This window comes from Neodiprion virginianus, chromosome 5, assembly GCF_021901495.1.
Source record: "Neodiprion virginianus isolate iyNeoVirg1 chromosome 5, iyNeoVirg1.1, whole genome shotgun sequence".
Lineage (NCBI taxonomy): Eukaryota > Metazoa > Arthropoda > Insecta > Hymenoptera > Diprionidae > Neodiprion > Neodiprion virginianus.
In genome coordinates this window covers 26,354,304-26,369,415 of record NC_060881.1, presented here as the reverse complement: position 1 = coordinate 26,369,415, position 15,112 = coordinate 26,354,304, and the positions used below count along the sequence as shown (strand labels likewise).

Below are 15,112 nucleotides of genomic sequence, written 5' to 3'. Positions count from 1 at the left end.
AGACTTAGGATGGAATAAAGACACGTGTTCAAATTTCTAAACATATCCAAGTCAGTTCACCTCTATTATTCTTTGCGCGATTAAAATTTGCACACTTATGTACAACAATTAAAGGTCGCACATTGATTCATAATTTATCATATTTCACAACATAGGGGGGGAAAAAAATGATAATTATAGACGAACGAATAAAATAAATTGTCAGTTTATATTTTCCTAAATATTGTGAAATTTAGCGGATCCTATATTTTTTTTTTTTTAATTTTGTCTCTGCTTTCCTTAAAACACAGCACAACTTACTTTATCAAATCGGCATATTTCCAATTCAATTGTCGTCTATTTCTTCTAAGGACGTGAGCTGTTTTTTTTTTTCCTTTTTTTTTTGTCTATTTTCTTTTGACAACAACTAATTTAGTCTATGTAAATGCAAATTTGGAATAAGCAATGAAACCTGTTATCGAATATATATAACGGGATAATATATTGTTTTCTCACATCGAACACGAGGGTGAAAAATATTGACTATTTACCGTCTAGAATGTGTACGCAAATTTGTTTTGGCTAACTCCCGCAATACAAGCAGACTCGAAACTGTAATGAAATGAAAATAATTGTTCTCTCCGTGGAGTTTATTCCGTTAAAAAAAAAAAAAAAAACAACCAAAGTTAAGCATTTTAATAGGCCGTACACAGAGATAGTATAAATAATTGTTTTACTGTCTTTATGTTCGTTGAAATATGTGTTTTCTGCTTGTTTAACTGCGAGGTAAGAAAAAAAAAAAAAAAATATCGAAGGCAAACGGTGAAAGGTAACAATGTTTTTCCTCAAAATCTTCAATTTCCTGACGTTTTCAGTTGAATAAACAACGATTCCGAAAACGAAACAGTCTTATTATTTCAATGTTTCATCGGGCCGATAAATGGTAATATTGAATTTACGTAGGTAACGTGTTTCTTGGTACTATTTTATTAAAAATAACGAAGAAATTAAAACGAGCAATTGATTACTAGTTAAAAATTCGTCGTTTTTATGTGAATTTAGAGGTACGGTAATTTTTATCAGCCATTACCCTAAATGACTCGACTTCTCGAAATTATTTTCCAAATCGATCGTTGTTCGGTTTATTTTAGAATATCGTTGAAGAATCGATTCCAGTGATGTGTCAATTCTAGAATCCACAATTGTTTATCACTAACATGCGTAAGAAAAAGATCAGTTGAAGAGGAGTCTTAAAAAAAAAACTGTTAGTGCTATTGTTGTGAAAAAAAATTGTCAAGCAATAAACATATTATGCAGCGATGAAAAAATAGTTTTTCTCCTTTTTTTTTTTTGTATAATTCTTAGTTGTGTCAACATCATCGAGCATTGAAAATGCGAATTGCAACCAAAGAGGAAAAGAGGAAAGAAAAAGAGTCAAAACTGATAATCAGAAATAGTACTGACTTCAGAATTTTTCCATTCCTTACTCGGACAACTCAAGCGACATAAGTGTTGATCACTTTTTGCTGACGACTGATTCATTTCTGTGTGTAGACGACGTAACAGAATTCTCAACCCATTTAATACACACGTTACAAGTAACATTACACACTTTGCGACGAGCAATACGATTAATAATGTACATGAAATAATGCTAATGACGGTTTTGCAAACGTTCGTTGTTTCGTTTCGGTACAGTCTTTATTCTGGTATACTTGAATCGTCTTTTTAGGCAACGTAAAAACGGGGGTCTCTTTTTCTCTGACAGAGGACCGAGATCGATGCTTCGGATATATAATAGGGTGGTCGTTAAGAAAATGTTCATGCTCCAAGTTCAAAAATATTAAGTGAATCTTGAAAAAAGAAAATCATCAAGGTTTTAATGCTCTGTCTCACTATTAAAGGGTGCCAGCAGATGAAAAAATAAAAATTCAGATACATATATGTATATATATATATATATATATATATATATATATATATATATATATGTATGTTTTTCCTTACAAGATGAGATTTCATTTTATACCAGACCTGATATTTTTGAATTTTACAACGAATGAAAAAGAAATAAAAAAAAATCAAACGGTATACAAATAAATCTGGGATTCAAGACACTTTTTACTCGAATATTTTCAATTTTTCATGATGGAAAAATCAATATGGCGTCCAGAAAAAATATAGCCTAAAAAAAAGTCTATTCAAAATTTAAAAAAAAAAACCATGCTGGCACCCCTCAACATTGAGACAGAGCATTGAAACTTATATGTATAATAGGATTTCTTTGACTACACTGTTGTGTAACTTGTTACAATTCTCAAATCAAATAAATATAGTACAATTAACTTAATTCCGATCGATTCGAACCAGGAGTGACGTAATAGCAAAAAAGGGTTCGAGTCTCAACTGAAACGTCGATAAGTGTCGGTAATAGGAATCTGTGTCCATAACCGGCCTTTTATATCTACTCCCGCTCTACACTGGGCGAAAGTTCAGAACTGACTTCGGTAGTTTTTTCAAACTGAATGTATGACAAAGAATGGAAAATAATGAGCAGGATATTATGAAACAAAGCAGGTAAAACAAAGAAAAACAAAAGGTAAATATAACAGCAAGGAGAGAAATACATTGGAACGGAAAAGAGGTAATGTGCCCATCTTTATCCCTGTCACGGATCAAACTATAACCTAGAAGTCTGTGGGAAAAGAGCTTGATAAAAATTGATGGTGAAGGGTGATTAGAAAGCCAGGGACGTGTCGTCGGAAGTTTTTACAGGCATTTGGGATGCTCGCGGTGTTCACGTACATTTAAATTATAGATGTACAACGCGCCATTAGCTTCGTCCCATATAGGTATTTTTATGTCCGCCTTTGAACAGATTGAACGCTACAGTTTGCGGTCATCGAAACTCTCCCAGAGGTCATTCAAAGTTCGGAGAAAGTTTGGCGCGGCCGAAGCAGAGAGAAGAGGGCGTCCGAAAGAATCCGGCTTTTATGGCCGGCGATGGTTCAATTTTTTACAATCCTTCTCTCTTCGTTTTATTGGAGATTTTATGGGCCGATAATAATTCTGTGCTTCGAGTTTTTGTTACTTGAATATAGGATCGTCACGTGAGATCTGAAAAATTGGTTAGAAAGTGAATCGAATTAGACAGGATTATCAAATCAACAATGAATCAGCATTTCCAACAATTGAGGAGGTTAGTTAGTTGAAAATCGATACTTTTGAATAATTTTTTCACAAGACTATCTCGTACATCAAGTGTTTCAATAATTATTGTATTAGTGCAAATTAAAAAGATGTGGTAAAAAATATAAGAGCATAAATTATTGGAACAATAAACGAAAACTTAAATATCGATGCTACGTTTCAAACTGTTTTTTAAATTGCTTAAAAATCCGGTGAATTAGTTTTATTCAAAATACTATTTGTGAAAAATTTGGTGAAAATGTTTTTTTTTTTTTTTTTACCATTTAAGCATGGTGAAAAATTCAATTTTACAGCATGACGATGTTTCAAGATTAAATTGACTTGAGAAAACGAAAAAAACGTTTCAGTGACTTTGTAGAAAATAGTCTCCACACTGAGAGAAATTTTTACTTCCGGCTACCGCTCGGTCCTTGACTATTTTCGTTTTTACCACAATCGAAAAATATTGTTCTAGGTAGAAAATGAAAATTAGTTTTCTAGCTATTACCGGAAAGTCTAGTATCCGTTACTATTCTTTCTCATTACGATCACAGTTACTATATTTTTTTGTAACCGTTTCGAAAATTTAACGCTTGTGCGACGATAAATTAACGTTAAAGCCTTATTTAAGTAAAAAAGTAGAGTAAATCTCAGAAACAGATTTTGCGTTGCAATAAACAAAAAAGGATCGGCGATAGCGCAAAATGCTTACGCGTACCTCATTTTTCGTGATTCCAACAATGTTCAAACATTTTTTTTTTAACGATATTCGTTTTACTGAATTTTTCTATTTATTATAACAAATGAAATTTTTCTCAGTGCACAGCCTCTCCAAACGATTGGAATTTCTCAACCATTTCGCCGCGAAAAATCGTCGGGCAAACATTAAATTCCTAGTGTTTTACACTAACCGACTTCTGCTCTTAAAAGTATCGCCAATCTGACATTTAAGTTGCGGACGCGGTTTAGGGAGAGAACAAGATAATGGAGGCCTTCCGGGCGTCGTTGGGAAAGTTTTTATTTGATTTTTATGCGGAGATAAATTTGCCTCGATCGGATCCTTTCTTCGCTGAAACAATCGAACGGTCCTCTTGCACAAGTTTTGCACATGCAGATCCAAGTATGAAACAAGAGAGCGTGCAGCACTTTCTCGGGACTTCCGGTTCTCCGTTACAGCTGTCTCAAAGAGTTGCTTCGAATTCGAAAGGCGGCGATCAAAATCACGCGAGAGATCGAGGTCAGTCGCTGGTCAAAACCCAGGAAACAATCATCCATTTTTTTAAATCTATCTTATCGTCTGCTTTGCCCTTTTCTTTTTTATCATCGTCAGACTGAAGTTGAGGAATCCGCTTTTATCGCTCTTGAATATCAGCTGTAATTTCGCTTTTAGATGTGATAAAAAAATCCGAGATCACAATCGATAATTGTGCCAATTTTTCAGATATTAAACCCAAATTATATATTCGGATTTCTTATACTTTGCAATATTTCAGCTTCACTGTTTATGCGAGAATTGTGTCACCGTATTGTTTCCATGACTTTGTCTTTTGCGCTTTATGTAACAACTGTCGAAAAAATGATACGCGTGAAACAAAATAAGACTCTGTTGCGTTAATTTTTTTTTTGGCCTGTTTTTCTTGACGATATATCAGCTGAAATATCCAGTTTAAACAATTGATATCGAAGGAAGAGATTTTTTTAATAAAAACCTGAACAACTATTGCGCAACTGCACTGCAGGTAGATCAAGTTTAATTCGGCTTAAAGAAAAAAAAGAAAAAAGTCGAGGAGATTTTCAAGAGATACGAATGGCTCGGGTCATGAGCACCAATTTATACGAGATATGAATTCTGCTACCTTTTTTTAACGAACAATTTTTAGTGTTAATACAAATTCAATAAATCGCTCGAAATTGAATTTTTCTTGGGCTCCTAAGTTGACCGAAAAAACAACTCAAGTAAAATCAATTTATTGTCGCATAATATAATAAACTAATACTTCGTACATGATCGAAATTGACGGGTTTTTAATGTTTTACACACCAAGGGGATAGTTTTTTGATCAAAATTATCAGAACTTAATGGTTCCTGCTGTCTCTATGAGAGACAAGAACGTCGGTGAGTAGAATTCCATAACCCTGCGGGGGATTAATTGAAAGTGCAGATCTGTTTTGATTATATTTACACGAACTTTCAGAACAACTTTCACACTGCAGTTTGCACTTTATAAAAGATCGTTAATCACGTCTTGCGGTTTACCGACATCCAATTAAGGCCGCGCCCGTTTCAAAAACTTTTGCACACGGTACATCCAGTCTTTTAATTTGCGCGGTAGGAATCTCAATCTTATCCATTAACCACGATTCTTGACCGTTTGTGGAATAGTCTAAGATCCAAGCAGCACGAGATTTGTATTTGAGCTTTGTGTGAACAGGGAAATTTACTTGTAAAAAAATATTCCACTTTTTATATGTATATGTTGCATAATGTAGAATATTTCAAACTAATTTTGACTTAGATGTTTCAAATGAAAAGTGGAAAAAACGGTCAAATTGTTCTTCCTTTATTTGAAGTATAGTATCGAAAAAAATCCACGAAATTCACCCATTTTATTGGATAATTTGAATGAATTATCTCTCAGTGTGTAGAATGTTTATTATATCGATGAGCGTGTAAGGAGGGCTCGATTTGGTTCTGAACACGCGATCTGCTCACTGCTGTTAAAAGTAAAAGCACGCAAGGGTCGAAATGATCGCCGTTAAATTAAACATGCCTGGGGGAAAAAAGAAGAAGACAAACTACACGTAGTTGTAATAAAATTTGAATAAAACCTCAAATACCGTGTGTATAAATAACTCGCTTAGACAATTTTAAGAATCTTTTTAATCCTGGTACATACAATACCCGGAGGTGAATTATCGCTAGAATGAATTAGCAGATAATAAATTTTATTAAACGCGGCGAACGATCGTTTTTTCAAGCAAAGCAATTTCGTAATAATTTATCACGTTCCGGGTATGAAGATTGTATATTTTTTACTGTCTTTCAATAGAATTCCATAGCTCTATGATCGATTTCTTGTATGTATAGTACCAGTAGTTTAGAAAACTTAAAAAACCTAATGTAAATATTTTTAAATGTGTTTTATTGAACAATCATTTATATACAAAAAGCGGCAAAGTCGATATCCTGGTATCATGAAAATTAAATTATCTGAAACACAAGAGGCGAAGATAGAAAAATTGGAATGTGTAAAACACGGAGATTATGCATATATGCATTAATTAAATACCCGGGGTAGAAATAACCAAGTAACGTATCGATTGGCGAGAGTGTAAATTTATATAAAAAAAAAAAAAACAAGCCTCGCTGTTAAATATTTTTTTAAGTCAGTCACGTAACTTTGGAAACTCTTTGAATTGCTATACGTAATTTTGCGAAATATAAACCGCGATGACTCATTGTCGGTTTATTGACCGACGCATTAACACTTGTAATGACAGTCGAAATATAATATACGCAAGAATTTATGCACGAAGAGTTCCACCGATATTCCCGATTGTTATTATAAATTGTTTTCGTCGATCCACATCGTCGTTAAAGAGCGAAGAATGCGGAGGGGTTAAATTACATTTGTGCGGGTGTTGCAAATATTCGCGATTCCGTGCAGGGCGGACAATAAAATAGCGTGTGCAAAAAAAAACGAGACCGAGTATGCGAAGGGTCGGAAACAAGCAGAAACACATGTTTCCAAATACAAACAGTTATTTCGCATTTCGAATCCAACGACGCTTTGTAAAAATGCAGACCGAGCTGTTTATTTCAGGCCTCAATTTACTCGAACGTGTCGACAGCTGCAACTTTCCGCGTGCATGCCATTCTATTACATCTCGAATGACACGTTGTCCAACTTGCAAGTGTAACAAGAATCCTCGTAGCTCGTAATGTCGTCTCGGTTTATTGCCAGGCGAGGAATACAGCTGACAGAGAATTCGCAATACGGTGTCCAATTTCCGATATGAGGACAACAACTTTTCGTTTTCACCGTGAGAATTACTAACGACAGAATTGGTCTGTTTACTGCGCATGCGCTAGAATTTAAGAGCAGTTCCTTGCCAGGGTGACCAACCGTCGGGAACGTAACCTCAAAAATTTTTCAGGTTACATACATCGCGGTAAACTGTCGTGTAAATTTGTGACAGTTGGTCAACCTGGCAAAGAACTGCTCTTAGATCGTAGCGCATGCGCAGTAAACTGTAAAAAACGAAAGACTAATTCTGTTGCTAGCAATTCATATCCAATATTGTATTACTAACCCAAATGCTATGTATAAATAAGAAAAAAACAAAAACACCGGAAATTGCAATTTTTTGACACAACTATTTTCTCTGTCTAATCGTTGGTAGTCTAAATCCCGAATTTTTACGGGTTATGGAGTCGCTTCGGCCGCCATCTTGAATTGATGATTCAAATCGAAAAATATTGAAATCGGGTGAACGTATTGGTTTGAAAAGATTTTCAAATTAAATCGAAGACACGTTCATTGAAACTCCGAAGTATTCCGAAGTTTAGAAACTTTCAAGTAGATGAAAATCTTTGAAATCTTCATTGAAAGTCTTACAGATTAAAATTCCTCGAATTTCATATATTCAGTGATCATGACTTATATTAAAGATGAAAGCCAAGTGAAACGCATTCATTATGAGATTCGGACTTTTTGAAATTATATATGAATAACAACATCATTTTTTTTCTCTCGAACAATATATCGTTGCCACGCAATAAATTATTTTCTATTCTCGGTCTTCCGAAGAATTGCACGTGACGCAAAAAATTGAAATCAACCAAGAGACAAAATTCAAAACTTTAGTAATTTTGCCAAAGCATTTGTAATTGATCATATTCAATTCCTGATGATCGATGAAGTGAAAATGATTTTCAGAAATCGTAGGCCTTCGTTAATACCTCTGTTTTTTCATTTCTTTAAAAAACCAATTAGAAAACATGGTTAAAAAATCATATCGTAATAAATATAGCATAAATATGAAGTATGAATATCCGATATGCTAATTAGTACAGTTTAACCCGAAAACCGAATTTCGTATTCATTTCCACGGCTACGTTTAAGGCTTGAAAAGAAACTGGAGGTGAAATTTTTACAGATGATCGAACTGCTTCACGGATACCGCGCGGAGTGATTCGTTGGAAAAAATTTATGAATAAATTTTATGTACAAACTGACATTATTATTTATTCATTTATTTTTTTTTTTCATCTCGGATATAATTTACTCGAAAGTTAAACGCCCATTTTTTATGTCACACGCCCGAAGTATATAATTTATTCGAGTGTGAGATGAATCTCGATAGTATTGAATGAAATCCTCAAGTTAAATCAAAATATTATAATTAATCGCTATTATTTAAATGAAAAGATATTAATGCGCCAATTATACGTTTATTTCCTTCTCAATGTTTTCTTTCTACTATAGATTAAAGCGCGTTTCTTTATATTGTTTATTATTATTTACGCATTTAAACATGTTTTGCTTTCTAATAATTTATTGTCCTGTCAAGCTACATCGATGAACTGCGATTCAAGCTCCTGGGAGACACGAACTTGAAACATAACAACATGATATACAAAGAAATTAAAAATAACACTACAATCAACGGCTTTACACGCATTAAGGGGTTAAATTTACTTGGATGAGTAACATAAAAAAAATCGATTTTTTAAAAAGGTGCTCATTCGAAAGTACTATCCTTTGAGTTTCTACCTTAAAAATTTCATAATGAAATTCGCAGTAATGACGAAGTTATAGCGTTTTGTAACCGATCAGGTGAGCAGCGATAAAGGCATCAAAAGAAGGAAAAATATCGACATCTCAGGAAGATCCGAGTCATATTGCCCAGGAATCGAAAATCTCGTGTTAGTTTTAAATAAACCAGTTATTTCATTGGCAGTGTAAACTCTACTCAACAATTTTACCACGCGTTTTTCTCGAAACAATGTTTTCAAAATCGGTACCAGAAATATCTCCGCGTCTACTTGACCGACTGAGATCTAGTTTTGCAGAGTTACGTTTCACACAATAATCTAATACTTGTCGAGCCGTTTTTGGATACCTGGCAGTTTTTTTTTTTTTTTTTGTTTTCATCATAAGTAGCGAACCAAACACGCGTCCCAGAAAAACGACTGTAACTTTTTTACCGTTTGAAATATTTCAACCAAATTTTCACACAATATAGATAAAACGTCATACTTTCAAAGATATATTATGGTTGTTCAATAACAGTCAGTTTCATATACGAAAAAAAAATCTTATACATATAACCCTAGTTTCAGCCGTCCCAGATATATGTAACACCATAATGAAATTTTATTTCATATAATGAATCAAAATTATACTACATTTTTGTTTCTAGAATCGTACTATTTACATACATCGAATATTGAAATGTTTGAAAGGCATGATCTAAAAATTCTCGAACGGCGAAAGAACAAGTCTGAGAAACAATTTCTCGTGTAGTTTCACAAGAATACAGAAAAAATAATCAAACGTTGATTAACAATTCAACTATTAATACATCGCGATCTGTATTAACCCTGAAGTTGAGAATAAAAAATATAAATATAGTCCGGTTAACTCTTTTGATTGAAAATACAGATTCATACCAGTAATGTAAATAAAATTACACATAGTATTGAGAGAGCTATAATTCGTTTGAAATTCGCTTTGAAAAGTTTCTCAGCGAAAGTAAAATCGTTTTTTAATCCACAAATTATGAAAATTCACACCGACTTCATTTAAATATGTATATAACGAAAAAAGGTTAAACGATCGGAAATTTTCTAACCGATATGCAGACAAATTGCTGCTGAATTCATTGATCATGAACATAATTTGTCCGCGTGATGTAATTGACTCAAATTTCAGTGTAATATTCACGATTGAAAGTATTTATCGAGGATTCGGAAAAAAGACATATTCATACATGATTCATCAGAGATAATTGTTTAAATCTCTTGTGACAATGAGACAATAACCACATCCACAAATTATCTACGTCACGATTGCATCGTTCTATTTTCACAATATCCAGCATATCCATAATAACGCTGACCACGTTTCGTGCGTTTTATATGAAACAGTGATTCAGAAAATGAACAATAACGTGTCTACGTTTTTACGCGAGCAGCAAGTCTCGATACACGTATGATCGTCATCAGTAACCTTCTATAAACAAGAAAACACATTGACGATTCATGCAAAGTTCAACTAACACCCGACAATTGAGTTACGACGATGATTTTCTAATTCCGATCATCGATCGATGACTCGCGTTAAATGTACAATACAAATCGTGACAGTCTGAAAGAACTTCGACTCGTTCCGGTTTCCGGTATCGCCGATATTCACGGAGGTTGAGGACTGCTGCTGCGATTCCCGCGCTTCTCATCGACGTCTGATTTCTTCTTCACTTCCGGTTCCGGAATCTCCTGCTCCTCTTCAACCTCGTTTATTTCTTCGTTGATTATTTCGACGTTTTCACCGTCTAGGCTGGAACCCGAAGAATTTGACTCCTCGCCAATGTCCAGAATTTCGTTAGGACTGGAGGGGACGACTTGCTCCTGAAAGCGAATAAAATAAATAGATAAAATTTATAAGGAAACAAGATTGTGGATCCAGATATTAACTGGGTCGATTTTTTGTTTCCGTTTTCTACCTTCGTCTCAACTCTGTTACACGTAACGCATTTATTGTATGTATTTATCGCTCATGGTTTTAAGCCTCCTTGCTGAAAAGCGATAACGCATCGTACATGATTTTTCTTATCTCGAGTAAACACGACGAGAAGACCGGTCTCATCGGCACACCGCCGTTACGGAACAAGGTTCAAGGAGATTTGGAACACCCGAGCTTATCAGCGTTTAATAACGACGACGCGCCGAATGACGATAACTCAACATTGTGGTACATGTACCTAGTTCTTTTTTTTTTTTTTAATCGTTTTATTTCTTTCTATTCATTCTCATTTTGCCCGTTCACTTCGCCGTTAGTTTCTCGATCATTTATAATCGGTACCTTGAAATTATTCCACGTTTGAAAAGAATTTTTATTCGTGTCTTTTTCGAAAATTTTTACGCAATGAATTTTGATAATTGATTATTCTTCCGGTTTTCGTATAGTCACATTTTATTACCACACCCACGGATGACGAATTGATAATAATTATAGCTTAAAAGAAATGTTGGTTTTTTAATTTCTTAGTAAATTTCTGTAATATCTTCAAATTATCACACGATTAGTTATAAGGATCAATAAAATATATGGAAATATTGACTTTACATATACCTGCACACACAATTTGATATCAAAATAATGCAATTTATTTATTATAACAATATAACGCGAATAACTGCAGATTTCTGCTGAAACTTGAATTCTAAAAAATTCCACGCGCAATAGCAAAGATAAAAGTAATGACATTATGATTATAATTGTTTTCGAAGTGTGTATAATATGACAATCATTAACGAAGTACTATCGCAACTTCCGGTAGTGCAACTTATTTCACACACATATGCTAATTATTGTGTGCATAAGTTTTCAAATTGAAAAAAATAATATAGTCTCACTGGTTATCAATGTGACTTTTGATTCGTTCTTGTAATCGTGTCTCTTTTTTTTTTTTAAGAGAAAAAGCTTCTTACGTCCTCGTCGCAGTTGTTTTCTATTCGCGAAAGGATATCGCCATGGTTTACGAAGGAGTCGACTTCGTCCTCGGTATTTTCGGCGTCGACGTCATCCGCGTCGGTTGCGTCAGGATCTTCTTCCGGAATATGTCTGAGGGATGGTAATTCCTGCGACGAAATGGTCCAGTCATCGTTAATTACGAAAGTCGTTTCCGGAAGGGCTGCGTGAAAAATCAGATGGTATTGAAAAATCTGATAATATTTCAATAAAATTTTCACTAAAAATTTGTCATTTCAAGAAGAAATGCAATAATGAATTGAACACGGTTTGATGACGACATTTGTTTGTTTTTCAATGGAAAGACTCCGAGTTCAGAAAGTGAGCTTTTCAGATTGAATTTAAGATATATCCTTTTGTGAGGTTTCTTTTCTTGCTGTTTGCAGCAAGTTTTTGATCTAATCGAAAAACTAAAGTAAAAAAAAAAAAAAAAAATCCGGCTTTCAAACAAAACACCCTATTATGTATTCGCACGTGAAAAATGGATTGAAGAATTTGATAAATAGCAGTGATGCAATCTCTGAGATCATACGAGTGTTATAAATTTGCTGAATCCATTGATTTGCAATGGAATGATAAACAGCAGCGTATCTCATATTTTATCATTCACATAAGGAAGATTTAATATTATCTTTGGCCACGTGGAGCGAAATCTCCAATTAATCGGAAGTCAACACTTTTCACCAGTTCCATGATGGAATGATCATTTTCTAATTTTTTATCTTACCTACGCTGTTCGAAAAACGCGTTGCAAAAAGTAAGGCAAATCTTTCTACGACATACCGAGAGGGTCGTCATCCCCGTCACTGGAATCGAAATATACCGGTGAATAATTTAAGGCAGCTCGTAAGCTCGGGCACATGTCATGATCGCTTATTGTTAAACGTTCATCCGGATGCGTTGCCGGATCTTCCATTGCTGATTGCCTTTGCAACCTGTTTCAACATACAAGAAACATGCGAAATTATTATACAAAGAACTGGTAGAAAACAACTTGTGTTTTGATAAAGGAAAATTTTAAACTCAGTCTTTTCTTTGGTAATGAAAAATACGTTGTGGATAATTTATTTATAAAGTTAATAATTTGTTTGATAACAATCGCATAGAATTTTTTGTCTTCCGCTAAATTTTGTTATCACACATGCCTGGGAATTTGCAATTAAATTGATTATTTATAATATTATAATTTATCACCAAACCCCCGACAGCTGAAAAATTATACCGTTCGTTTCTTTTACCGAATGTTTTCTTTCCTTTTTGCGTACGTTGTGCGTAAATTCTATTTAAATTGAAAATAATAAATATATCCATGCGGAAATTCGTAAAAATCCGTTATTAATTAATAATGTTTTCGAGCTTCGTGTTTTTTTGTTTTCTGTTTTTATACAATTCTTATTAGAAAATGCATGCAGAATAACTATTTCATTGTCATTATCTTTTTTGCGTTAACGACGCGTAAGCTTGGGTAATAGTCGAAATAAGTGATATTTTACTCGGTCGATAAGGACTGACAATAGCATCCTCTTAGGAAAAAAAAATCAATCGAGAGGTTCGACAAACCTGTGAAAAATACTCAAAAACACGTCTTACGTGAAATTATAACCAAAAAAAAAGGATCTTCTGTTCCCGAGTCAGAGAACGGTAAACACGTGCGATTAAATAATCGCCCAACCGTATTCGCCGTTGCGTCAGCTGCTCACGGAATATTAGAAACACGCCGCGCAAATATGCATTTAATACGAATTCACGCGCGTATGAATGCACACGTATAAATTAATGTATAAGCAATATACGTTGTAAAAAAGGTGTGAAATTAAAGCAATACGTTTAACAAACAGAAACACAGCGTACCTGGATCCTCGATTTTGATGCAAAAATAAATTAGCTGCAGGGCTTGAATATTCGTATAAATTTATTTATAAATCCGAAGTGAACTTGATTGAACAATTTTTAGTTTTTCATCGCCGCGATGCAACTTATTGACGGCACACACGTCACCGTGATGTAGTTAAGGAATCGCCGACGAAGTTTCTACGCAGCGATATCGACGCGCGGAAAGCCGTCCACGAAATGAGCCGATTATTCTACTCTTACAAGCGTCGCGACGCGACGCGTCGTCGGCTCGAAACGCGCGCAGAAATAATTCTCGTGTATTCCACGTGACTCGTAACGTTTCTCGTTATCTGAAATTCCGGGAGTTTCCACGAATTCGATCGATTTGGACACTCGATGTTTCCTCAGACCGGCGAGTCACTCGATAGAATGAAATGATAAATTTGAAAATTTAACGTTGCGCCTTCGATTATTTTATTTTTTTCAATATCCCAAAGTCTATTGAAAATTAATCTGACTTTATTCAACCAATCTGTACAATTTTCCACAACGTGTTGTAACAATTTGTACACAGTATTTTTTACTAATCGTTGCACTTTGCACAGATTTCAGTGTCCGTTCAACATCTAATTAATGGAAATATGATTTCGCTTGTTATAAATTAAAGCACCGAATTATCAGCTACGGCAAACTGTACGTTCAAATTTCTCAAGAAACGAACTTTAAACTTGACGAATCGAAACTATTCAGAGAAATAAAAAGAAATTAATAAACGTCAAGTGGAATACAATCACTTAACTCGTTACCGAAAAACTGTATTAAGGAAATTTTTAAATCTAACGTAAACTCGACCGCTCGCTTAAGACGCAATTTCGGAACTGAAAGGATGGGTAAACGTATAATGAACATGACTATACAGGTATGAAGTACGTCAGTGATTATAACAGAAACGAGGCCGTTGACCCTACCTGTGAGATCATCTTCCGAAGTGACTTTGAATAGCCTGCGCACAAGAATCAAGGATTTATTACGTGCGATGCGATGCGTTCCAAACGAGTCGTCAATTTGCTTCGAAATATGTAAGTTTCGTTTGGGAAGCAATTTTTTTTTTATGTTGACAATTTTTTTTTTTTTTTTCAATTTCTCATAAATAACGAGGCAATCACCGTTTTAATTTTAAGTATCATTGTTCTGTTCGATCGAAGTCTACGAATTAATCCTTTTCTGGACAGTTGCAATAATCGGTCCGAAGTTTTCCATAAACTTCAAAGCTAAACTGTAAATCTTGTATGCAGTTGCAAAATTATCACTGTACGCGTTATTCGTCCCGATGCGTATTACTTACAGTTCTGTTA

General features: G+C 34.4%; 1 protein-coding gene across 3 annotated transcripts; it reads right to left on the bottom strand.

The window, feature by feature from the left end:
- Nucleotides 1-9,289: 9,289 nt before the first annotated feature.
- LOC124306216 (uncharacterized) lies at nucleotides 9,290-14,856 on the bottom strand. Of its 3 annotated transcripts, none has more exons than XM_046766617.1 (4): nucleotides 14,557-14,856; nucleotides 12,708-12,859; nucleotides 11,885-12,087; nucleotides 9,290-10,801 (listed from the first exon to the last, which is right to left on the bottom strand). In XM_046766617.1, the coding sequence occupies exons 1-4, from the start codon at nucleotides 14,664-14,666 to the stop codon at nucleotides 10,586-10,588; spliced, it is 681 nt and encodes a 226-aa protein (XP_046622573.1). In that variant the 5' UTR covers nucleotides 14,667-14,856; the 3' UTR covers nucleotides 9,290-10,585. The 3 variants fall into 3 exon arrangements, with proteins under 3 accessions (XP_046622573.1, XP_046622576.1, XP_046622575.1); XM_046766620.1 differs by lacking the exon at nucleotides 14,557-14,856 and adding an exon at nucleotides 13,776-14,538 and having other exon boundaries at nucleotides 11,885-12,034; XM_046766619.1 differs by lacking the exon at nucleotides 14,557-14,856 and adding an exon at nucleotides 13,776-14,537.
- Nucleotides 14,857-15,112: the final 256 nt, after the last annotated feature.